The 27,107-nt window shown below is 36.6% G+C and overlaps 1 protein-coding gene across 1 annotated transcript in view; it reads left to right on the top strand.

Moving 5' to 3' along the window:
• Window positions 1-1,837: 1,837 nt before the first annotated feature.
• The window catches only part of SLC1A3 (solute carrier family 1 member 3), a 58,402-nt gene continuing 33,132 nt past the window's right edge, over window positions 1,838-27,107 (top strand). The window contains exons 1-3 of the mRNA XM_048931731.1: window positions 1,838-1,997; window positions 3,561-3,835; window positions 20,420-20,557. Of these exons, the coding sequence (XP_048787688.1) occupies window positions 3,655-3,835; window positions 20,420-20,557 (319 nt within the window). The 5' untranslated portion in view covers window positions 1,838-1,997; window positions 3,561-3,654. The remainder of the gene's footprint in view (window positions 1,998-3,560; window positions 3,836-20,419; window positions 20,558-27,107) is intronic.

Genomic DNA, 27,107 nt, shown 5'->3' on the forward strand with positions numbered 1-27,107 from the left:
GAAAAAAAAGAAAGAAAATTTTGGACACACTCCCAAAAATCCCTTAGTGTTCTATTTTTCTAAGCAGTCTTTAACAGTATCCATTGCTCATAAGAGCAAATGAAAATATCGCTGCTGAAGTTAAACTAAGCTGTAAGGCTGCTTGATGGCTGTTTACATCTTGTCACATTCAATAGCTAATTCTCACAAGATTCTCTTTTCTTATAGATTGAGCTATTAATGAAAGTGCTAAAAGATGGTGTACTTTGGGATCACCTCATTTGGGTCCTGATGTCACTCCAGCTTAAGGCAACTGGAATATTACCACCTATTTGAATACAGGGCAGAACGAAGTCCTTATCTGGGTGGTGTCACAAAAATCTCGCCATGCTCCACAAGGAAACATCAAACAAACTGATCAGTAGAGGCCAAGGGTCAGGTAAGGGGTCAGTCCCAACTCCAGGCAAGGGGGTGAAAATATTTAAAAACTGCACTGGAAAAATAATGATGAGATGGACATCTAAGCTGCCAGGTATTAAAAAATGCAGCATGTGGTTTCTATCCTTGCAACACAAGCTGTTAACATTTTTTCTTGCTTTTTAAAATAAATGAATACAAAATAAGGTCATTCAGATGCTTATTTTCTCTCTTGTGAAATGTAAGATCAAGATTCCAATCCAAACACAAACCTTCATTAAGCATGATTGTGGATGCATTATACTGTAAAATTGTTTTTTTGTTTATGTTGTACATTGTTGTGTGAAGCACCTTTTAAATCAGAAAACATCTTTTCAAAGCTGTCTGACTGGGTGGAAGTTACACTGTTCTGAGTTTTATTTCTTACCTATATTATGTTTTTTGTGGGAGACTATTCTGTACACTTAAAGAAATTATTAAAGTCACATCATCTGTAAATGAATCTCATAAATGTAATCTTTATTATATATTTATATAAATGTCAATTTATGGATTTTGTTAATCTTATTGGAAAATACACTTAAAAACTCATGACTTGAAGTCATGAGAATGACAGATACACTCAATTATGATTATTGAAGAATTTAAACTGACTTGACCAACATTCATAATGTTAATACTCCTTCAAGAATTGAGAAATCTGTGGGAATTCCCCTGGCTCTACTCTGCAAATGTCTTTTCAGTAGTGCAAACTTTTAAATACTAAAAAAAAAAAAAAAAAAATGAAGGCCAGTTATTTCCCAAAAGTGGATGTATTATGCTTTTCACTTCACCATTCATCCCATGCTATTGAAACAGGTTGAATGGGGCTTTGCATCCAGTGGATTTAAATTGCCAAATGAGAGACGAGTCTCATCACGTCCTTTGATTATCTACAGGAAATGTGTAAAGAATTACAACTGATTGCATTTTTCTCTACTCTTGACAGTGCTCCAGTTGCTTCTGAAAGATATGTCTGGTTCCAGTCCTAGAAGGGTATTCATGAATAGGCGTTGTTAAGGGTTAGAAAATACCTGATAGCATCACACCTTGCTTCTTTTTGGCACAAGCTGTCATGCTAATGTATCATATCATTTATTTTAATGAGCACAGGGATGGTGTTATATAATTATGTGGAGGCTTTGCAGCTTTCAGCCTGCAGTGCTGAGTGGAGAAGCGCTCAGCTCCAGTGCATGTGCAATCCTCGGTCCTTCCTGGGTTCTGATTTTGCATTTCTAATGAAGCTGAACTGACAAAGCGTGAAAGTGGTCTAAAAGAAAAAACAAAGAAAGTGACCCTGTTCTCACTGCGCTGAGGCTCATCAATATTCCAGCAGCTCGGCTTTCCCCTCTCCCTGATGTCTTTAATTTTTTTCAGAGCTGGGCTGACAGTCTCCTCCCCTTTCCTTAAGTTGCAGTGGTAGCAAGTTGCCGCGTTCCCCAGCACACGCGGATTGTCAGTTTGCTGCCTCCCGCTCGCTGAACTGTGCAGCTCTGCTGCATTTGCTGGGAAATCCCAACCTGGTCTGCCAACAGCGCACGGAATCACACAGGTCTGGAAAGGTGAGCAGACTCTTCAGCTGCGCGGGAGCCCTCATTTCTCAGTCCTATCCTTTGTATGTTCCTTAGTATAATGATCCTTCTGCCTATACCCACGTTCTCTCTTGATCTTAGCACTGAGTTGGTACAGAGCACATTAGCTCTGTAGAGCTCCATAGATTAGCTGCATGAAGCATCTAGGGAAGAAAAGGCATGCAGAATGAATCTGTTTCTTGCAAAAGAGTGAAAATTAATTGCTCTGAAAAAAACCATCTTGCGCCTAGTGCTCATATTCAGGCTGGAATAATGTAAATATCTGGTGCAAATGTTCCCACACTCCAAACAAGTAAAGCATGTGTCCTTCTGTTAAAATTCACAGAGAATACTGTGCTCATGTGCCACTCTGAAAACATATGGTAATTCAAAAAACAGTGATCAAATCTCAATAAAATTAATTTGCTACATGATACTATGATATTTCCTCTAGGACAAATTGTTTCAAAACTTTTGTATTTATATTCTAAATGCTTCCCAAAGAAGAAAAAAATATATATTTAGGCACTCAATTTACTAACGTGTTGCAGTTAAGCTGTGTATATGCAGAGACAGGTTTCACTGACTGTACATAGATACAAATTTCTGATTTCCTCATAAAAACATTCTGGTATATTAACACCTCAGAAAACCAGATTCTCAGTCTTGAAAACCACCTTTTGCAGACAACATTATAAAATAAATCAATGCCAAGTAGATGTCAATATTTTATTCTTAAACTGAAAATAATATTTTAATTATAAAATATTTTATGGTTGATTCAGTGGCATGATTTCTTGAAATCAGACTGTATGCCTGTAGTTGCTGGACATTACATGCAAAGAGAACTTGTATTATGGTCAGAAACCACAAGCTAAGTAGGATATAACTTCTGTTGCTTTACGGATGTACTCCAAATAATTTATACACTTCAAAGATGAATATTATCAACACAGAACTGTCAAGGGCACACCTTCTAAATAGCGGCTGAGGGATGAATAAATGATTCCTGCTGTGTTTTGCCATGTGAAAAGGAGGAATTCAGACAATGCAGGCAGCCAGTTAAAAACATCTGAAGTGCAGAACACTTTAGATGTTCCAATTCAAAAAAAATATTTCTCTCCAGTGTTTATAGTGAAGATGAGCTGGCTTTTTTTTTTTTTTTTTCTCTTTTTTTCTTTTTTTTTCTTTTCAGATTGCAAGGATTTCCTAATCAGATGGGAAGTACACTTGACATAGAGTTTTAGACCCTATAGCATCTTACACTTCCAAGAATAGTAACCAGTTCATGTTACTCTATCCCTAGGAATCACAAAAAGTTACCCCTGGTTTTTACAGAATGACAGCAAGCTCATTGTAACTTTTTAATACACGTAACGCTTGTCTGAAGAGTGCATAAAATCCTTCCAAGAGTTCTTCTTACAGTCAACAATTTAGGTTTTACAACAAATACAAGTTTTATTGAAATGGGAAGAACATCTGCTTCCATGTAAATATGTAGTTATTCATTCCTCTGAAATCTTATTTCAGTTTTTGCTATTTCTTGTCTTACAGGCTCCTCCAGCACCACTTATAGAAAGGGGTCTCCCGTTTTTCTGAAAGGATTTTGATAAAAGTTTATTATAAGAGAATACTTTCTGCAAGATAAATGACTAAAGGTAACGGAGAAGATCCCAAAAATGGAAGTAGGATGGAGCGCTTTCATCAAGGAGTCCGGAAACGTACACTTTTGGCAAAAAAAAAGGTGCAGAGCATAACAAAGGATGATGTTAAAAGTTACTTATTGAGGAATGCCTTTGTGCTCTTCACCGTTGTTGCTGTGATTCTTGGTGAGTCATTTGTTCAATAGGAATATTCTGTTCTCCACTGCATTTGACAATGACAATTTGCTTAGGCGTTTTGCATTACAAACAAGATCCCAAATTCTTCTGCACTGATAAGGATGGTCTTGCTTGGAGAGTTTGGGCTCTTGCAGCTGCGTGTTGAAGCTGTGGGAAGAGCCATTTAAATTATTCTAGTATTTCTAAGAAAAAAATTGGAGGAAGAGATCAGATGTTTTATAGGTTCTGCTCCTAAAGAATTAGGCTCAATAACTGTAACAGAATGTTTTCAGTAAAATCTTCTACCCAAAGCAGGTTCAGCAAAATGCTCAGGACGTAACTTTTCTTTACTCAGTCTCATAACGAATTGCACTCTGCAAAGACTAACAGAACTTATTTATGAATGAAATGGGAATGAAACTTTAACTTACTCCTGAGCATACTTCTATATCAGAGCATCAGTCTTTTTAGTTTCCCCATGACAAATGCAAACAAATCAGAAGTAAGAGCAAGCTTATGCTTTCTCTGTTGCCCATAATCTTACACATGCATCTTTCAGGTGCAATTGTGGCAACAATAGAAATGTTACCTGTTCAAAGAACTGCAAGATAACACCTGATTAAATGCCTTTTTAGAGGGTATGGAGACAAACATCAAACAGCACACAGCAACAAAATGTTAATTTAAAATATAGCTACACATTTTATATTTACATTAGAGACAGAATCATCTGACAAAATATGCAATTCTTAAAGAAAAATAAATACTTTATATAACCATATAATTACTTTTGATCATTTTCCTTTACATGCAGATTGATTTTCTAAATGACATCATATGCTCCTTTAAGTACTCATACTGTGAGCAAGGACATTAAGGTTTTACCACCCTTTCTTTCTGTTTTCATTTTTAATTAGCTTGCAATATAAAACTGTGAAACTGCTCATCAAAACTCAAATGTTTTACTTAAAGGTATACATCCTAATCCTACACAGACCTTAATGTCCTTGATGATGCTTGCTCTATTTTTACATCTTTCTTAGAGTTGAAATTTTAGGGCTCTGCTATTATTGTTGTTTGATACCAGTACTGTAAGGGTATTTTAAACCTCATCAGAGATGTTTAGATGAGAATATAGGTAGAGACCAAACTATACTCAGGTAAAAGATCTTTAATGCTTTCTGTAATCTGTACATGTAGAGGACATCAATTTCTAGGGCCGCCAGTCCATAAATTTTCATGAAGCATTTATTTTAGGCTGATTTTGCCTAGGGAGTAAGATGAAAAAGCCACTTAGAAGAACTTTTCTGAATTCTTTGCTGAGCAGGATCCACGCAGGTACAGGTCAAGTGGATAAGGATTATCTACCCTAGCCCACTTCCTGGACTGTAGCTTGATACATATTTGAGCATATCTGGTGAGTTAGTGTCTGTAGTAACAAGCACTTCGTTGTGAAGCAGATGGCTGCAACATGCGGCACTTTGAGTACTGATACTTCACTGACAGAGCAGAGATTTTGTGGCATTCACTTGAGAAGGAGAAATACAATCAATTACCTTAACTTCTGCACATAGTCCAATTCTGAACTGATTTCTAAAGCAGCCAAAAACAAACACTCTTTAAAAACCGAAATATGAATGTTCCAGAAGTTCTAATTCTTACTGAGGATTACTCGCGCGCTATTCTCAATTTTTTTAAAATCTCAAGAAAGTTTCCTCTGACTTCTCATTTTGCATAGATAGTCTGTCTAGTACATCATTCTCATTATCGCCACTATTGCCATTTTTAGAGAAATTCAAGCTATTTACAAGACCTTTGAGAGACTGAGAAAAACATGGTCAGCAAAGTGACTTACAATTATATTTTTCAGATTCTGCTGGCTCAGCCAGAAATATTAAAGTAAGTTTTTTAGCAGTGGGTTTAGACCAAAGCCAGTAGATGTGTGAATTTAGGAAGCTGACCACTGATGAATTCAGTGTTGTGATGACCTGGAGCAGTTTAAGGTAGGATAGATGTCAGGGTGGCTCATGGAAAATCTGCAGGAAGTCTTGCAAGCTTTGAAGTTTTAGCCAAATTACTGGCAGAATCTCAGGGGCTGCCCTCTCTCCCACGCTATTTCACTTCATCATTCTGTCCCCAAAATGCCTTCCTTTCAGGAGTTCTTCCTCCAGAGGACACTTGATTCTCTGCTACCAACCCAATGCTCCCATTTTCCAGAACTGCATACAAGTCCAGATTTTGATCTGGCAGAACTTCTGAGTACCCAAAAATATCTTGTAGGTTCTGAACTTGTATTAGAGGAAAGATCCAAGCTCACAGAGATCCTGGGAAGCTGTTCACAGAACAAATACTATTATAATCAAAGGGCTCAGTGAAGAAGGAACTTGTGGAGAAAGTACAATAAAAAGCACTTTCTGAATAGAGATGAAACCACTATGGCACCATTCAAGAGGGATGGAGATGGAGATAATTCTGGGAGCCAATTTGTGTTTCTGGCTATCCACCCACCATAGGGAGCACAGGGCTGGCTGCATTGTGACATGCAGTCCTCTGTAATTACAGGGAATCTCACAAAAAAAACGTGAATTGCTGATAGGCTAATACAACAAGTGTGTGCCTTCCATAGGATCCCAAAACTATCTAATGTCCTTTTAAACAAACAAACAAACAGTTTTAATAATAATAATAATAATAATAATAATAATAATAATAATAATAATAATAATTTTTTAATTATTCACAAAAGGATGCAAGTGATACATGGTTAGAAATGGATTTTTAAAAAATGAAAAATAAAAATAAGACAATCTTGTACTTTGAAGCAATATGCTTTCTGCTACAGGTAGATCTCCTGTATCCACTGAAGAGAGGGTTATTTGACCCTGTTGCATGCTGACCATGTGCACGGTGACAGGGCTGACAACAGCCTTGGTAAAATTTGCATGAGAACAAAGCAGAGATCTATCACTGTAGGAGAAACTGCTGTGGAAGATGAGTCCTAGATGAGATAATATGGTAAACGTAAAGAGAAAAATGTGATACCAGCAAAAGGATAAAACATATAGAAGTGAATCAAGATAGCTTAGGGTCAGCTGGAAAGAAATTAATGCTGTCTTTTATGAAGTCACAGGCTTTGTCCCAGCATTTTCCTAAAGAACCTGTGCTACACAAAGGATCTTTCTCACCATGTGAACCCTCCTAGCAATGTATTTAAAACATACATATAGCAATATATCTCTAAGTAAAGCTTTAATTCTATTTGAAGTTTGAAAATATTTATACATTTGGGGGGGAGGGGGGGAGGGAAACAAACAAACAAAAAGACAATAACAAACAAAGAAGAACCAAACACCATGTTGTTCTTTGTACAGAGCAACACTTAAAAATACAAAGATTATTCTTTTCCAAAAGAAGCATGGAAATACAAGGACCTGTCATTTTGCTGTTTAGCAGCCAGTAACAAATGTCAGACAGTGAAATATGAACAGCACACAGGTTAAGAAGTTACTTGTAAAATAAAATTTTGTACATTTATTAACAGAATCTTAATTTCTTATCGTGCTCTTTGGTGTTAATGAAACAACCCAGCACTACAGTGCAGACGTTAGCAAAGGTGCAAAATATGCCCAATGTTACCTTAATACCTTACATGCTTTTATTAGGCCAATGAGTGGACTTGCAAAGTGGTGCTGAAATGTAATGTTTCTAGGAGATCACAGATCAATCCAGAGATACATCTATTCACTGTTTTCTTCATACAGCTTGTGAAAATGCTAACTTTTTCAAAACTTGCTCTAGAAATTCAATTTAAATTGTTTTATTTAATACTGCCTTGTATAAAATGGATTTAAAGGCTCTCTAGGGTGGAGCTCAGGTCATTAACAGAGATATTTAGTGTGTTTATGTGATTTCTAAGAGGTTTACTGATAAATTTATTGCAGTACTCGTAGAACATGGCAATCATGCCATCAAAGGATAATGTAGAAAAGGAACAGTGGCTGTATTAAGGACCGTCAAGAAACAATTTGTAGTTCTGTGAGCACTAGAGAGATCTAAACTGATATTTCAGTGGCAAAAGAACTATTGTCAGGCCCAGTTCTTTCCAATCTCTTTATGTGTGCTGTAATTACTGTGGTGACTGCAAAGCAATACAAAGTCATAAGCAAAGTGCCAGAGACTTGTATGCTGGATAAGTGTTCAACATTGTTAGATTCTTACTAGCACCCTAGCTACTGAAATGCTTTAATGACCAGCCATCTGCACTGGAATGCCTCTCGGATGTCCAAAATGAAAGTGTAGTCCAAGATTTCATATTCAGTCATTTATTAATCCCTGAAGCTTTGTTGTTGTTGTTGTTGTTGTTGTTGTTGAATATTCTTGAAATAATCAGGTATCTAGAAGTTTGTGAGATTTATGATATGAAAATATTTGAAAAAGTACACAAAACAACCTAATATGAAAGAGATAAATAAAGAAATTCAATCTTCTAAATTTTAATAAGGCTGCTAAAAAATAGAAGATACAAATGCAAATATTCTCATCGTTTGTACTATAACATTGACATTTAGATTAAGATAAGTGGAAGCTCGGAAATATTAACTTATTGATTATTTCACTCCTTCTTTACAAGGTTAGGTGCATAAAAGAGTCCACACAATTACATTAGCTGTGTGTATATCCTGTTCATTTTCCCAATTCTTTCTTTTCCTGTTCATTACATTCACATTTTGTACTTCATTAAATTTCAGATTAGAACTCACCCATTATCCTTTGCATTTTCTATATTTTGACACATATTTTTTGCCCAGCCAGTTTGACCTTGACCTTTGGAGCAATAAGACAAAGTAAGTGATAAATAACAGAAAAGGAGCTTAGAGATTTCTTCTTTTTATGCTAATTTCTCTGAATGAGCTTCTCACAGTGTATACTCGATATCGATATTGTGTACTAGGAAGCAGCTAGGCTACTGTTTATGGAAGACACTGTGAAACATGGAGCAGGAGAAAATGGAAATAATTCCAGATATATTTTTGTAGGTGCTTGATTACTTTTTTCATTACATCAACACTGTAGAGTTGGAACTGTACTGACAACATGTGTACTTTTGACTAACACTATGAAATCCCAGAGTATTTAACTTTTAGAAGCCATGCAAAACTTCGGTAATAGATCAGTTGAAGTGTACATCAGTAAAAAGGATAGCAATTAAAAGCAGGAAGGGAGGCAAAGTCAGAAGGATAACATGAGAATCAGAAAAGTGTTATTCTTATCATCTCTAGATGTACATCCGTGTTTCTTCTCTTAGCAGTTGTTATATTCAAATTTTGAATATTGTTCAATTCCATAAACTGAAGAAACACATTTCCTTCCTTTAAGTTTGACATGGCCACCTACTTCCTATTAGTACTGCTGTAAAATCATAAATGGATATCAGGTTAGCTGTTGCACACTGCATACTTGGTTTTTTACCATTTCAGTAACCTGGCCCTAATCCTAATCCTAATGGCTAAAACACTGATCTACACCACGGAGTCCCAGATAGTGAGGAAATGGGAAAAGAACAGTAACATAAGGCATTCCAAATCCAGCTGACTCTCTGTATATATGTGTTGGTTCTCAGATTATAGCAATTCTGAAAAAAAAAGCACAGGCAGAACTGTGAAAAGCTAGGAAACTTAATAAGTAAGTATGTAAGTAAATAAATAAGTAAATACATGCATACATACACACGTACATACATACATAATAAAGAGAAGTGACCAGTAACTTTACGGAGTCCCACAGTTAAGCTTTTTTATCTAGAGGGACTTTGAAGGTCAAAATTTGGACAGATTGTGATTAAGTGCTGTTCCAGGTGCCAGTTTTCCTTTGCTGTTTTTCTGACCTTCCATTTTGAATACTTAGAAGTTAGAGGAGAGGTATCAGAATTTATGTGGAAGTTACATTCAAATCAATCCCCTTTGGTACAACACTTTCAGAATCAGAAACCACTCACTGTATCCTTCAAATTACAATTCATAAGAAGTCAGTCAATTAAGAGGCCCAAATTTGTCCTCATCAGAATCAAATTAAATGAAGAACTTTTTGAAATTCATACACTGGAAGAGACTGTTGACCAGTGAATAGAATGGATGGAAGATTCTAGATATAGGTAGTTTCATCAAAGTCATAATAAGATTTTTAGGAGGCTCAGCTGAACAAATCCAACTGACTGAAAGCATCCTAACCATCTTTTGAAAAGATGATAACATGATCCCACAAATTTCATTCATGAACTTAAATTCCTTGTTGATAGAATACAATTTCTTTCAATCCTTAAACCTGATACAGCAGCAGTCTTCTATTCCACATCTGGAAATCCTTTCTTTCAATTCTGTCCAGGCTATTTGCATGTACCAGTGGAATACAGGATAAGAAATCTTTTAAATCTTCTAACAAAGTCTGCCATGTGAGTTATGTTCCATGACCCAAACAGGTCTGGCACAGGCATATCTTGATTCAACAAAAAACTTAATCCTTGGTGGCAAATACCTTAATTACAGGTTTAGACTATCAGTGCTGAGTTGAATTAACAGGTGGTTTTGTAGGAATGAGAAGTTGGGCTAGCTCCATAGAGATACAAATGCATAATTCAAGCGTCCCACAAATGATCATATAAAGCTACACATCAAGGAAGTCAAGACTGCAAAGGAATGTTTTGTAATGTATGTCTAAGGTGGAATTAAAATGCACAAAGAAAAAGCAACCATCAAGGTCTAACCTCAGGCTCTCCATTAAACTACGCCAGACATTCTTCAGAGTAGAGCCCTGTTTTTTGATTTTGTTTACATAAAGTTCTTGGCATGGAAGGATCTCAGTCTCACTGACTGCAATTCCTGAGTGTTACTGCACTGTAAAAAAAGACAAAAGATTACTGATGGGCAGATGAATCTGTTAAGAGAAGAGCAACATTTGGTGATGTTTAGGGCTATGTCAACTTTCAAATGATGAAAAACAGGCAAGAAAGAAATGTAAAGTAAAGAAAAGAACTATGTAAACTTTACAAGACACCAGTTCTCTTATCTATTGGGAATTACTCTGTATGGGAGTGAAAACATGAACATTTGTCAAGAAGGTTGGAGCAGCAAAGTAAAACCAGGCATGAAAAAGTTATTACAGCAACACTGTAGAGCACTGAATAATACCTTAATTCTAAACAATACTTCACAAAATACAATCTATCTGACCAACACATATTGGGTATGTGTTGTATTTTGTGTAGCACAGAAAACTCTTCTTTTCAAAATCTCTAGAAAAGCTTTGCAACTACTTGTCCCATTTTTAACAGCTGAAAAGAAATCAAAGATAAAAAGTAAACATAGAAACAGTCCAAGAAAGACAAGGCAAATAGTTACGAAAAAATTTGAAAACTGAGAAACCTAAGTTGAGCAAAAACACTTTTGAATGTGTTATCATAGAAAAAAATTACCCCCTGACTAAGGAAGAAAGGTGAATGAAGGCACTACTTGAGTAAATCCGGAATCAAAAAAGAGCGGAGGACAAACTTCAATTTCAACCTTTTGTTTTTTAAATATTTAAGACAGCACTCAATGCTGTTATTTCTTTGGATTTTGTATACAAATCATTCTAGTATATGCTGCATTTCACAAAGCAGTGATTCTACTCATTGCTTAATTAGAATCATAGGATTATACAATGGCTTAGGTTGGAAGAGACCTCAAGGATCATCAGGTTCCAATTCCCTGTTGCAGGTAGATCTCCCAGCTGCTAGATCAAGCTCAGTCTGCCCAGGGCCCATCCAACCTGGCCTTAAACACCTCCAGGGACAGGGAAACTTCTCTGGGCAAACTGTTCCAGCACCTCACCACTCTCTATGTAAGAATTGTCCCATTGACATCCAACTTAAATCTCCCTTTCTTCAGTTTATAACTCTTCCCCTTGTTCTATCACTATCTACCTATCTATATGTAAAAAGTTGATTTCCCTCATGTTTCCAAAAACTCTTTAAATGTTGGAAGGCCACAATGAAGTCTTCCTGTATCCTTCTCTTTTACAGTCTGATCAAGCCCAGTTCCTTCAGCCTATCAGTTCTTACAGCTTCAGACTCCTCATTTCCACTCTAGTCTTTCTGTCCACAGTATTCAAGGAGAAGCTGCTGTGCTTGCAGCTGTGCAAAGGCCCAACAAAGACTATCAAATCCAGGCCCCTCTGCAGTAACAAGAAGATTTGAGTCTCTTAATTTTGAGCTGCAAATTGGGTACACTATGTATTTTAATAAATGTCTATAAAATAAATCACAAATTACAAAATGCCTCTGGATATTTGCAGATTGTAACTAAAGATTAATGCAAGTAGTTCAGAGTGATTTTTGGAAGGTGACAGCTCTCACTGGATGAAGTAATTCTTCAGGGCCAGGTTCAGAAAAAGACAGCAGCACAGCCTTTATGCTGAGCATAGCAGCCAGCACCATGGCACTCCTGCAGAGCCTGAGCAGCAGTAACACAACAACTTCTCCCATGGTACAAGTCTGACATCAGTCCAGAGAAAATCAAATGTGTGCTGGAAAACCTCTCTTTAAAGTCTTAAAGTTCTATTCAGATAGAATTTGCAGATTTTTTGTCTGTTTTCTGATCCTCCATTGCAGGAGTTTCAGCTGCATTGCTTGATGTCTGGCAGCCTCAGAGAGCCCCTGGGTTGTGTGTTTGTGAGCAGTGGGCTCAGTAGCACATAGGCAAAGATTTCACATGTTTGAAATGCCAAGCCTGCCACAATCACTGTGTACCAGAGACATCCACTCATGCACAATAAGCACAGTGCATCCTGACTGAAATAGATTTATTTTATATGTGGACAAGCCAGGTAATCCATTCTTGTTACTAGAACTGTCCCATAGCACAGTATCATAGGCTCCTCTGTCCCAATCATGTCTAGGATATTCAGCTCTTTTAAACAAGTTCTCCCTGGTTCCCTCCATCATCGTCTCTCAAGCAAAGGAGAGAGTTGTTTGTATCCAAATTAACTCGTACTCTGCTTTACCATATCCACCTTCGAGACCTCCTTGGAGCACTGCTCCTTAAGCTCTCTGTTGTATCAACATCATGCAGTTAAAAGTGCAAAAACATATAACATAACTCATATATATACTGCTGTAGGTGGGAGATCCTCTGTCAGGTCTCTTCCAGTTGAGAGCTGTAGAGAGAAATCAGCTGGTTTAATAAGTATGAAACAGAGAAGTAAGTGTATATTGAAAATAATTCATCCACAAAAGAAGAAAGTTGAAGGAATTTTGAGCTAACTATATGCTCTATTTCCAGATTGCTATAGATGAGGAAGAGTAGCTGATGAAGTTGCTCAAGGGCATGCTCTTATGATAAACTAAATCAAGAAAGTAGATAACAGAAAATTAACCTCAATTTAAATCCTCAGTGTTTGACAAGTACTCATGCACAGAAGCAATTAAAACTTAGATCAGCTTAAACTGTAGCTCCTCCATGGCTGTAGCAATTCGGTGCTCATCACTACATTATCTCCCTCAGTTTGGTGCAATGTGTATGTGCCCAGTATTCCCCTGCTACAAGATTTGGAGTAAACAAGCTGGAATCATCTCTTCCAAACCAAGGAGAATTGGGGAATGAAGGCTCATAGAAAACTCTCAAAGCTATCCCACCAAATACAATTTTATTTTATTTTATTTTATTTTATTTTATTTTATTTTATTTTATTTTATTTATTTATTTATTTATTTATTTATTTATTTATTGTGAAGGAGCTTTAAGGAGAGTCATAAACTCCGGGATAAAAATTTTTGAAGAGATATAACAAGATAGCACTGATGACTATACAAGGCAACAAATAGTTTTTAAATGCTTAACAGCAGTAACTCAGCTGTAGACCGAAATTAAATGAGCAAAAAAAAGTAACTGTCTTGCTACAAAAGAACAGTTGGAACAATAGGAGTTAATACTTAAAATATAATTTATACATTTTTTTAAAGTTACTAACAGGAATATTGCCACAGTATTAAAATATGTAATACTTAGGTGAGGTACCTAGCATTTAGGTTTATCAGAATGGTGACAAAAGGGAACATACCTTCCTACCCATACTGGGAAAACTAGACAGCAAGGAGGGAATAGATTCTTATATACAGAGTGTGGGTAGAAGTTTTATTTCTTTAACAATTTAATTATGAAACAAACAAACAAAAAAAAGTTTAAGAGGTTAAGAATGATTGTCGGCACCTTAAAATATTCCTTATCTTTAGAGGGATTATTTACCTGTTTGTCTTAAGTAAATACAGTTGATGTCTTATCTGAAAATGGTTGTTAGAAGAAAAGGTGTCAGAACAGAATGGTAAATTAAGCAAAAACAAATGACCCAAAGAACAGAAACATTCATTCCAGGGCTCTGCAGGAACATAAGAATGAAATGGTTGTGAGGCTAACAGAAATATACAATGTCCCATTAGTCTGGTAGGAGCCTGATTCTCTCACTGGTTCTAACCTAATTTCTGTCACAGAACAAAATGTTATTTGCTTGCTGGTTACAAGGTTTTCTGAAAGATCATGCTTAACAGTGATTATTTTAGTGACCACTCTACTTAGTCTAAGGAACTCTTTTCCAGTTACATGAATATTTCCTATTTCCTGCTGGAAAAGATAAAGTAAGTCTGTACTTATCTTTTGAAGAAAAGGAGTTCATATAACAATAACTTGGGTTCTACTGGTAAAAAGCAGAATATCTGGAATAGACTCCACTAGGCAACCCACTTTGCAAGAAGTTGGACTAGATGACCTCCAGTGGTCCTTCCATCCCCTGTGTCTCTTTGATTTCACTTAAAGAGCAGTTTTTTCACTGTAGTTTATACACCATCTAACAATTTACACTTGACACAAATCTGATCAATTAAAAAGGTAACATGCTAGATTTTGTACAAAAAAAAACCACAGAACATAGACATTTAAATAATATAAACTCCAAGAAATTGTATGGCTTCATTTCCCATGTGTTCCTGATGTAAAAAAGAGAAGTTTTAAAGACTCATTTTAAAATTGAAAATACTTCTTCAGCAGAACTGCTGCTATTGTTCAATTAAAAATATCTTGCCATTTCTTGGAAGTTTCCTTAGTTTTTTAAAGTTATCAGTTATGTGAAGTACAGAAAAAACTAATGCTTCTCTCTTTATTTAATTTTTATATGCAATTAATTGAGGTAGGCCAAAGAGGAGAATTAACTTCCCTGAGGTTCCTGAGTAAGCCCCTAGATCTGGGTAAAGACTCTTTTATCATCTTCTAAGGGTTATGGGTTTTTGTTTGTTTGTTTGTTTGTTTTTTCACTTATGCGGTGTTTTAAATGCATGTGTAGATGTGCAACCTTTCTTTTTTCTATGCAACATAAAGTAGCGTGTGAAACACTTCTCTACCAATATGAGACCAAAGCATTATGTAGCACAATTAAAAACATCTTCATTTTCTCCATGGAATAATTTAAAATTAGTTTTCAAATTTAAGTTCAGAGAACTGTACATAAGCTGACATTCTGGTAGATCATCACAACATCATTTTTGTAATGACAGCATATTAAAAAAAAAGAACTGTAACTAAACTGTTCATAAAAACTGAGTATAACAATATTATTTTTAATTGCTGCTCCAGACCCAGATTTTAATACTCAATTCATCACACTTAATCCATTTCAGAAATTTCAAGTAAAAGGATATTTGTCTACAATAGTGAAAAAGTTTCCTTTCTGTTCCTGCAGCCATTTGAAAGTGAAAAGCCTAGACCAATTCATCAATATTTTCCTGCTTTAGGAGCAAGCAATCCCAAATAATATCTGCTATTTCTGCCATTTTGGTTCTGTTCTCATTAACAGCAACATTATTTTTTCTTCTCTGTCCCTTTCAAGTTTTAAATCCTCTCTTGATCGAATTTATGTAAGCTAAATTCTAATTTGAACAACTACACCAGAATAAAAATGCTATAAAATAGTTCAGTTAAATGTTTATTCTGATTGTCATCAGGTTTATCTGCAAAAAGATTTTCCATAAATATGAGAGTATCACTGACAAGTAGACCTCAAAAGCCATGTTTTTATAACTGTAATCTGATTTGCTTTGTTATGCTTAAATCGCGCTTTTGTACTATTTTACAGATGTAGGGAATACAGCTCCTCAATTTAAACAAACACTGTTGATTTTTGTCCAGAAAAACAAAACAGATTCTGCTGAGAAATCTACTCTTTCTAGCTGTGTAGAAATGGTGCACCATTTACTGTTCGAGAGGTCAGGCTCTGATATTGTAGATTAGGTGTTCTTTTCTGTTACAAAGGGTAGACAGAAACCTGCCCTACAGGTTGTTGCAGCATGTTTCACACAAAGCTTTGTTTTGTTACAATTTTCAGAATTAATCGGAAACTTGAAACTTTTGCTGAGAAAAGCCTGCTCCATTATTTACCCTTCTCAGTCTTGACTGTGGAGGCTGCTAATCCATACAACTCTTACCAGAAACTGATGTGGATGGCTGTTGAAATACTGCACATTTTCCAAAGGTTTAATGGCTCGTACTGCATTCATTTTAATACCTTATTATAGTGCCTGACTTAAATTATGGTTTTATGGTGTTATCTGATAATTTAAAACCTGAACCCAAAACGTTGGCTCTGAAAAATGAATTAAAACAAGTCAAAGTTATCTTAACTACTTTCATTTTTTGTTTTCATGACCATAATATTTGTTTACAAAATTTTAACAGACAGGAAAAAATATCCAGTATCTAAGTGTTAAACTCAGAACATAAAATGATATTTCATCTTCATTTTTTCTAAAATCAAGAGAGGCTAATAAAATCATGCTGTTCTGCTTTAATTTTCAGACTACAATGAGAAAATCATTTGGTTAAATTCCTTTTTCTGCTGCTAAGATCACTATGTTAACACAATATTCAGAGAGATCTGTAAAGCAATTACTACTCTATTTTATCAGTGGGGAAACTGAGTTAGAGAAAGGTTTTTATGGCCTAGGCATGACTTAACATAAATCAACTGTAGTGCTAAGATTAAGGCAGAAGAATTAGTAAATATCAGATGTCAGCCCAGGTCACCAGGGCACATATTTTCCATGTTGCAGAATTATTTTCTTGTAAATTACAGTGTTGGGCAATAGTGTAATTATGCACAAAACACATTAGGACAAAAAAAAAAAAAAAAAAAAAAAAAAAAAAAGGAATACCACCAATAATATTCATTGAAGCAGCCATCCACTTGGGTCCTGGTTCTCTCTGAGCCAGCATTGTACTGCTTGGACAGTAGTGTTTGAGATAATCAAGCCCTTATAGTATAGCAGAAGGACTAGTTCTTATAGCAGCCTCAGAATCCCTCACTAACTTCAGTAAGTCTTTGTATTAGTGCAGAGATTAATCCATGTAGAACTAATTGCAGGACTGGAGCCTAAGTAAGAGACTGGTTTAGCTCTATTTGCTTGTTATCCAGTTGTCAAAATGTAGTGCTCATTAAGTGAAGAAACAAAGGGTCCAGATGGATTCTTTATGTCTGAGAAATGTGTTTCCCATATAAAAAGAAAATAATTAGTAGCACCGCAGAGGAATTTAAAATCTTAAAAGAAGGAAATTTTAATGCAGGTCTTCTGGGGCCCTTCTGCACTTTATGGTTCACTTTCATTTATAAAATCATTTGTACAAAATGCACTTTGGCTTCCTGAGTCCACAAAAATGAATGAGGCTAAAATGAATGTCTTTCAGTCCCACCACTCTATTCCACTGTGTGATCTCCATGCTTTGTTCCACTTGTATTCTTAACACTTTTCTCTTACCCCTTAACACTGGGATTTTCTGTCCTACACATTTCCAGACACTTGTAACTTTCCCAGTCTTCCACGTTTCCCAGCAGGATGGTCAGACAGATACAGGTTACTAACATGGGAGTTATAGTTGTTTTCTCATGCCAAAAGATGGCAATAAGCTAGTGTAGGAGGCATAGCAAAATATTTTAGCTGATAAAATTTTGGGATGAAGATATCTGCTGCATGAATTTACAAATCTAAAATCTTATTTAAAATACAAAAATAAGCAGAAAGTGATCAGGAACTGCAACTAGATGCTATGCTCTGGCATCTGCAGTACCTATCCAAGTTCTAGGAAGTTTCATGGAGGAACTAGAACGCTCTGCTGCCCTTTATCTGAGGATGCAGTTCCATGAAAAGTATCAGGATGTCTGAGTATGCTTGGCTGCCAAAAAACTTCAGTACCACTCTTCTTCAAGGCACATTCCTACCTGTTTCCTTCTGGAGCTACCAACATTTGTGCAGCCATGCAAAAATATTACCTCAGTGAATAGATCTGGAAGAGGGTAAAATAAATAATTTCTGCAAGTTGAATTAACGATCTGATTCAACTTTCTATACAGCCACAATTAGCCCAAATGCTAGTAATGTACAGTGGGCAAGAACAGGTTGTGCAGAGATGTGGTGGATGCCTTCACAGAATCACAGAATCACAGAATTGTAGGGGTTGGAAGGGACCTCCAGAGATCATCGAGTCCAACCCCCTTGCCAAAGCAGGTTCCCTACAGCAGGTTGCACAGGTCGGCATCCAGGCAGGTCTTGAACATCTCCAGAGAAGGAGACTCCACCACCTCCCTGGGCAGCCTGTTCCAGTGCTCCGTCACCTCACTGTAAAGAAGTTCTTGCACACATTTGTGCAGAACTTCCTATGCTGCAGTTTCCGGCTGTTTCCCCTTGTCCTGTCTCCACTCACCACTGAAAAGAGTCTGGCCTCACCATTCTGCCCCCCACACCTCAGATATTTATAGACCTGGATCAGGTCTCCTCTCAGTCTCCTTTTCTCAAGGCTGAACAGACCCAGTTCACTCAGCCTTTCTTCATAGGGGCAATACACCAGGCCCTTCACCATCTTTGTGGCCCTCCGCTGGACTCTTTCCAAGAGATCCCTGTCTTTTTTGTACTGGGGAGCCCAGAACTGGACGCAGTACTCCAGATGAGGCCTTACCAGGGCAGAGTAGAGGGGGAGGATCACCTCCCTCGACCTGCTGGCCACGCTCTTTTTAATGCACCCCAGGATGCCATTGGCCCTCTTGGCCACAAAGGCACACTGCTGGCTCATGGCCAACCTGTTGTCCACCAGGACACCCAGGTCCCTCCCCGCAGAGCTCCCCTCCAGCAGCTCATCCCCCAACCTGTACTGGTGCATGCAATTATTCCTCCCCAGATGCAAGACTCTACACTTGCTGTTGTTAAACCTCATCCGGTTTTTTTTTGCCCAGCTCTCCAGCCTGTCCAGGTCTTGCTGAATGGCAGCACAGCCTTCAGGCGTGTCAGCCAATCCTCCCAACTTTGTATCATCAGCAAACTTGCTGAGGGTGGCCACTATCCCCTCATCAAGGTCATTGATGAAGATGTTGAACAAGACCGGACCCAGCACCGATCCCTGAGGAACACCACTAGTTACAGGCCTCCAACTGGACTCTGCACCACCAACAATGGCCCTCTGCACTCTGCGCCTTGTCTTTGAGCCATCCATGGTCAAACTGTACTGGGCTTTGACCAACCTCATCTGGTTGAAGAAGTCCCTGTTCACTGCAGGGAGTTTGAAACAGGTGACCTTTAAGGGTCCCTTCCAATTCAAACTATAAACATGGAGTCAGGAGTGGGAAAGGATAGCTGAGTTTCATCATCCGTATGAATAAGGAGTGTACTAGATACAGAAGTGTGCTGCTTGGCTGGATATAGAAAGCCTACATCAGATAGGTACTAAGCCATTTAATGCTCAGTAAATTGTAATGAGTAACGTCGATTAACCAAATAGTTAACCAAATAAGTGCTGATGCCAGGTGGAGGATGAAATCTTAGAAATTCCAGCTGTGAACATGGGACTACCCATGGCTTCCATTTGTAAATATACCTCAAGCATTACTTATCTACTCCCAGCAAGATGAATGAATTCAGACACTCCCTCACCCTACAGCCTCAGGTATTAAAACCTGCCACTTAGTCATCCAGAAAGGCCCTCCCACTTGATTAGCTGCTGCTTTGCAAGTGCCTATATGTCTGAAGGCAGGCACTATAAAGTTACTCACATCCTGGTGCTGCTTTGCTGTTTGAAGGCCTAACCACAAGGGGATTCTCAGCTCATCTCCTGGTTATCTCATCCCATCTGAAGCATGTGTACAGGATCAGGTCCTACAGAGAAGACAGGCATGGACAAGACTTCTGAAGGCTTGTGGCTAGCATGCACACGATTACATTCAGAATCCCTGAAGTCAAGGAACAGTAGTAACGACAGTTTCCTTTTCATTAACATTCAAGATTACCTTTTACATAAACCCAGATTATATAAAATAGTAATGAAAATAACGTTCTGAATCTGTAAAATGTAATTCACTGCCTCCAGTAGAACTACTCATACAGATGGTTGATACTTGAGATTGGATTGTAGTCTAGAGCACAAAAGCTGCATGTTTTATAATTTTCAGATTTGTCAATTACTGTACAACTACTTATACTCAGATGTTACTACTGCTTCAGAAGAGTAAATCATGACAGCTTTTCTCTCTCTACAGGTGTAATCCTTGGATTTTCTCTCCGATCATATAAGATGAGCTATCGGGAAGTCAAATACTTTTCATTTCCAGGAGAACTACTCATGAGAATGCTGCAAATGCTGGTCCTGCCACTAATTGTATCCAGTTTAGTTACAGGTAAAAATAATTTGTTGTTATTAATTTTATAAAGATGCACCACACACCAAATAACAAAAAAATGAGTCTATTCTAGAGATCTTGTAGCAAAAGTTTTGAAGATGTTTTCTCCAGTTCCAAGACAACATAACTGTATGTTACTATACTCAGCTGCTGTGAAGTTGAGTCTTTTTCTCCTACGTTTTGAAGAAGTGTTTTCTTCCAAAATGTCCTATTATTCAAAAGAGAATAAGTCTCAGAAAAATGTTTCCAAGACGCAAGAAAATTCCAACTATTGATTGAGGTCAATAACCTGTGAGATTTATACGTAAAAAAATTTATTTCCTTTAACAGATTAAAAAAAAAACAATAGGTGATATATAGATTATTTGGAAGAAACTTCTTTCCATCAGTTCTGGTTTTCTTCTTAATCTTCTTTACTAAGTTGCTCCCTCAGCTAGAGATGTAATAATTTATTTAATAGAATCATGTACACCTTATCATTCTACCCGTTTCATGGAAGATGTAACATTTCTCAAGAAATGTTGATGATGCACCTGTGATATGTTTATAGAATCATAGTTATAGAATGGTCTGGTTTGAAAAGGACCACAGAGATCATCTAGTTTCAACCCCCCTGCTAGGTGCAGAGTCGCCAACCACCTGACTAGGCTGCCCAGAGCCACATCCAGCCAGCCTTGAATGCCTCCAGGGATGTTCACATCCTGGAGGGCACACATGCCCTCCTTGGGCAACATCTTCCACTATATCAACACCTTCTGTGTGAAAAACTTTCTCCTAATATCTAACTTAAACATCCCCCGCCTCAGCTTAAAACTATTCCCCCTTGCCCTATCACTATCCACCCTCGTAAACATCCTTTCCCCTCCTGTTTTATAGGCTCCCTTCAAGTACTGGAAGGCCACAATGAGGTCTCCCTGGAGCTTTCTCTTCTCCAAGCTAAACAAGCCCAGTTCCCTCAACCTTTCCTCATAGGAGAGGTGCTCCAGCCCTCTGATCATCTCAGTGGTCTTCCTCTGGACCCTCTCCACAGGACACACATCCTTCCTGTACTGGGTGTCCTAGGCCTGGACTCAGTACTCCAGATATATATTCTGGTAATAATCTAAAGAAAGAAAAACAAAGACTCAGTGATGCAGCATGGAAAAAAAATACCACATATTGTTCAGCCTTTGGGCCCACAAACCCAGTGTACACACAGTTCATAAGGAGACTGAAAACTTAATGCATGCTGAAACTAGAGATAAATGTATGGATCTTGTATTGGAAACTATGACAATTTTTAGTCCCAGACAGTGTATATTCTGTTGCTCAAATCTGCTTATTCTCTTGTCCCTTTCGCCTGCAAATCTCTTTAGGTTGCACAAGCATTTACAGAAGAACTATTAAAAGTGAAAAGGGAGAGAGATTTACCCTTCCTCAATATTAGTTGAGATTCATGCTGCTGCTTTTGTTGATCCAGTAAGACAAGAAATTTGGTAGAATTCACTCACGTGCAAAATTCCATAGAAGTACTTCGTTCAGGTACAGATCTTCAGATGCAGAGTCACAGATGTCAGAGGGAGTCATCTTGCATTAAAACAAGCTCATTTTGAGTATCTCCAGGTCTCCATAGGGATTTGTCAAAGCTTCCAGCTAATTCTAGTCTGGAAAGAATCTTCCATCCCTATATTCAAGCAATACCTTGTTTGTTTGTTTGTTGGTTTGTTTGTTTGTTTGTTTATCTATTTATTTATTGTAAAAATCATTTAGATTTTTATATTTATATTTTTGACAAAAAGAATTGTTGTCTATATAGGAAATTCACCTAATTATCGTGCAAATGCCTTACAGTGCTCAGTGGAATGGTCTTAGAGTTTCCCTTTAAAGCGAGAACATTTATTATTATTAGGGTGAACTACAGTAGTGGTGAACTACAGTAGTAGTGTACTAAAATTTTAGTGTACTGTGAACTACAGTCAAATTTCTTTAGAGTGGAAGGGAATAATCACAGAAAACTCAATGCATTTTGAAAGGGTAGATTTCATTCTGCTAAAAGAATTCTTAAAGACAACATTATTATGTTCTTTTTTGTTGTACTACCAGAAATTTCTCAGCTTGTTGCTAAAAACTCCAGAAAAACTCTTTTCTACAATGAACAGTACTTCGTTTAGTGCAAAAATAGTTTTAAAACATAAAGATGCTCTTATATATTTGATGCAGAACTCTCACAGTCATGTAAATACAAAGGTATTCTTCAATAACTAAATAACAAACTATAACATTTATAGCTATACTACTATGCAATAGCATAAACACTGTTGGCCTTTTTTTTTTTTTTTTTTTTTTTTTAATATGTTATAAGCTAATTCACTGGAGAAAAGTCTTATCCTTCTCAAATCACTTTTACGCCACTCTGTGAATCATCCATGGGCCAAATTTCTTATTTCCTGTATTTCATTTGGCAAAAGCGTAAGCGTAAGTTTCCTCCAGAGTCCTACATGCTGACAGCATAATATTACATAGTATTATAATATAATAATATTTCTTCACACTTCAAATTATCTGAATAAATATTTTTGCTGTTTGCAGGCATGACAGTGTCTCCCAGAGATGATGTTCTTGGTTTCCATTCATATTTATGTGTGTGCAGTGTAATTGGTTTTGAGGATGGCATCAGAATGTAAGATACTAGAAGTGTTGGAAACAGGTTCAACATAATTACATTCCTCTGTTAATTTTTTGAAAGGTGAAGAAATTAGGAGAAAGGGGAAGTAATAACTATAGAAAGTGTAGGCTGTTACGTAAGTGACAGATATATGTTGAAAGTGAAGAGTTCTATGCTCCAAGTCAGCAGCTCTGACAGTCATGCACAGACTCTCATAGTTAAAACAGGACTATAAATAGTGAAGTCAACTCAGTCATGTTTCTTTACAGACCGTTTCAGCATTTTCACAGAAGAAACAATAGAGAATCCCATTCAGAGATGTTTACTCACATTTGACTTCTGCCTTACCATTACTGTATTTGCTCTAGCAGTTTTCTCCATGAGATTTTATCTTCTGATCTATGTGTTACCAGGCATGTACCAACGTTTGCTTGGGAGAAAATTTAGGTATTTGCATACCTTTCACCATCTTTTATTGTTTAAAGGAAAATAGGATTATATGAATATCTGTATTCTTCATCTTTTATGGTTTAGGCAAAAATCCTATCCATACTCTATGCCAGTTTTTATTCTTTACAGTTTTACAAATGTCAGAACACCTAAATCAGCATTCTCAATCAGTATTTCTTACAAAGCCAAATTAAGGCATAAAACATGAGATGTAGCATACATAGAGAAATAGAGAAAATTTCTATTATTTTATAACCAAACTAGAGAAATTTTCTAATGCCTATTTGCAAATATTTTGTGCAATTCTGGTTACAATTCTGTCCTGAAATTTTGGAAGCTTGGACCACTACTTTTAAATGCAAGTAACCAAATTAAACCAAATGCATTTATTTCAGATGTATTTGTCTTTAAAATATAGAGGAGCACAAAAAGCCCAATCAAGCTGCATATTGCACAAACAAAATAAAAAAACATCCTCCCCTGAAAAATACACTAGCTTAAGTCAAGCTGGGCAAGAAGGAAGGGAATGTAGAAAGAGCAATAGTATAAGCAAGCACAGCTGTTGATAGCATTTACCATCACACGCTATGAAAAGAGCTGACAAAGTGCAGAGACCTGTAATTTCTATATGTGGATGCCTGCTTACCTCAGACATACATGTGATGCTCTTAATTTCAGTTCTCATTGGAGTGCAACAAATGATGATAATGCTAAAGACAAGTAGTAAGGAATATCATAAAAATGAAAAATGAAATAAAAATCCGAACAGACACAAAGTGACTCAAATAATTAATCAAACATAAGTAGATACCACATTTAACAGTCAAGGTGCTTTATCTATAAAGGAGCAAAGATAATATTCGGTGAAACAATTGAATACATATTCAATTGTTGCAATGCCAGGTTTTGCCCAAAGAAATTTATGGATGTAAACTGTGGAAAATTAATGCTGTGAAACATTGTGCAACCTTAGGCAAACCATGTTACTTTTTTGTACCTCTGCTTTATCCTTTCAGATGTAGTGTTGGCAAAGATTTTTAATAGTTCTGCTAAGTAGAAGACTGCATATACTGAACATTTTAGGGAAGATATATATTTGTTCTGGCTCAGCAGGCACAAAGCATATAGCAATTCTAATTGTATCACTGTGGAGATGGAAATAAACTTGAGCAAATAAGTACAGCAAGAATGGTATGGGGCCATCCATGAGACAGTTGCTATGGAAATACAATACCCATAGTTACCTGGTAATTGTTTTAAGCCAGCCATGATGTTATCACCAAAAATCAGACAGGCATAAATGGATCAAGGAACACACTTCTTTTACTTGATCCAACAAGAATGTATTACTCATGAAGTTAAAAATAAATTCTCCTGAAGTTAGCATGTGGTATGATGGACCTACAGTTGGTTGCAATGCATAGAGCTGCAGTACATTAGCATAACCTTCCACCGAGAGCAGCTGTACTTTGTCCCTATTAAATACATCATTCCAGAAAATACTACAGTCCTGAGTTAGAAAATTTATGAAGTTGGGGTTTACTTTTCCAGTGTTTAGCATGAGGCAGTAAATGACCTATCAAATGCAACTGGATGCAAGTTCTACCAAAATTTCACCAATATACCCTTCTCCTGGAAAAGCACTAGCACTGTCTCATTTTGATATTCACAAAGTTCTTTATGAACATATTAAATTAATAGCAGTGAACATAAAGGACAAGGCTGGGAATCCACTCTTGCGTAGTTTTGTGGAAGAGGAAGATATATTGCATGAAGACTCCAATTAGTCCTGGTGATCTCCTGTCAATTCAGTGACAAGTCTACTATGGAATAAGTACTGTCATTTACTGTAAGGTTCCAAGTGTTGTCTGCTCTCAGCAACAAATATATCAGTACGAGGAGTTTCTCCTTGATTTCTGTATGTAGAAAAATTGATTTAATTCATACTAATTCTACTGAGTTTTAGCACAGCATCAGAAGGTTTCCACAGAGAGAACAAATGCAATCAAGCCAGCATTGTCTTTTTTCCAGGGAGAAAAAGGAGATGCTAAGAGTAATTCATTCTAGCAGAGCAGACCTATAAACATCTCAGGTACTCACAGAAAAGATGAAAGCCAAAAGTATTAGCAAAAATCAATCTCCCACTTCCGTGTCTCAGTTTGAGAAATGTATTCCTGATTCAGATCTAATAGTTCATACATGGCACTTAGAAAATTAGGCAGTGTTTGTTCAATTTACTAGAACAATAAATCTATTTTCCAAAATCTAATTTATTTTTTCTTAATTATTCCAGAATTTGCTCATTTTTGTATGTCCTAGAGAAATTATTTCAGAAATCAGAACAATCAATTGGAAATTTTGTACTGATCTTAGTTGATCTTAGTTTTTTTTCCAACAAAAGAAAGAAAACTCTCACTTTGATTTGTGTATCTCCAAAGTCAAGACTGACTTAAAATATGGTCATACGAGTTATTAAATTTATGAAGACCCATTCATCTTTTAAACAGGATCCCTTGTAAGAATAAAGAAACAACTGAAGAAATATTACATTTGTGTTCTGTACAGCTCCAAGTTCTGTAAAAATTTTGCCTCAGACTGATATATCTGTAATATATTAGGGCCAACAGCAGCTAAAAATCTACAATTGATTTGCTAAAAAAAGCATTTTTTCCCATTTTTCATAGATGTAAAAGGAACAACCTATAACATCGTATTTTCAGTGTCTGTGTTACTGTTTAAACCAACTGTTTATCAGTTGTTATCTATAGCTTCTCATGATCATTCGACAGGCAGTAAGAAGTAAAAAAGCTAGAACCCTCTTGTACACAGGGAACAGGGGCAGCACGAATTTAATTATTATGTCATGTAATTCTAAAAAAATTTGGACAAAAGCTCTCAGCAGTTACAAAAGTAGCAAGGTAGTTATGTTTTGGAAAATCAGAAAAAAAGTTGCAAACTACTCAAAACCTAGAAGCAGCAATACATAATATTCGTAAGACTGACACTTGTGATGATGATCTCACTTCTCAACACTTTTGCAATAGGAATTATCCTGAATCAATCTTCACAAAAGCCTGAGGGAGAAAATCCAAGTGAACTCTGATGCCATTAAAAAAGAGAAGTCAATGAGAGCAGAAATGAAATTACTGCATATAATGTTGCTACCTACAGTAAAATTTGCTTATATCTTAAAAATAAAATTCAAGCATGGTAAACAGCATCCAACACTGGAAAGTAATAAGAAGGGAAGTTTTGGAAGTATTATTTTCTGCAAGCAGTATGCACAAACAGGAAAAGTCTTCAAAATTAAAGTCTGTAACACTTAAAGAAAGTTAAATTAAAACGAACCTCTAAAATAATTTAACTTTGCTAATAGCGCTTACCTAGAGGATGATTTAAATTTCACTGAAAATACAGATTTTCTCAATGGATCATTATTTCCAGTTGTTTCAC

Source organism: Lagopus muta, chromosome Z, assembly GCF_023343835.1.
Source record: "Lagopus muta isolate bLagMut1 chromosome Z, bLagMut1 primary, whole genome shotgun sequence".
Lineage (NCBI taxonomy): Eukaryota > Metazoa > Chordata > Aves > Galliformes > Phasianidae > Lagopus > Lagopus muta.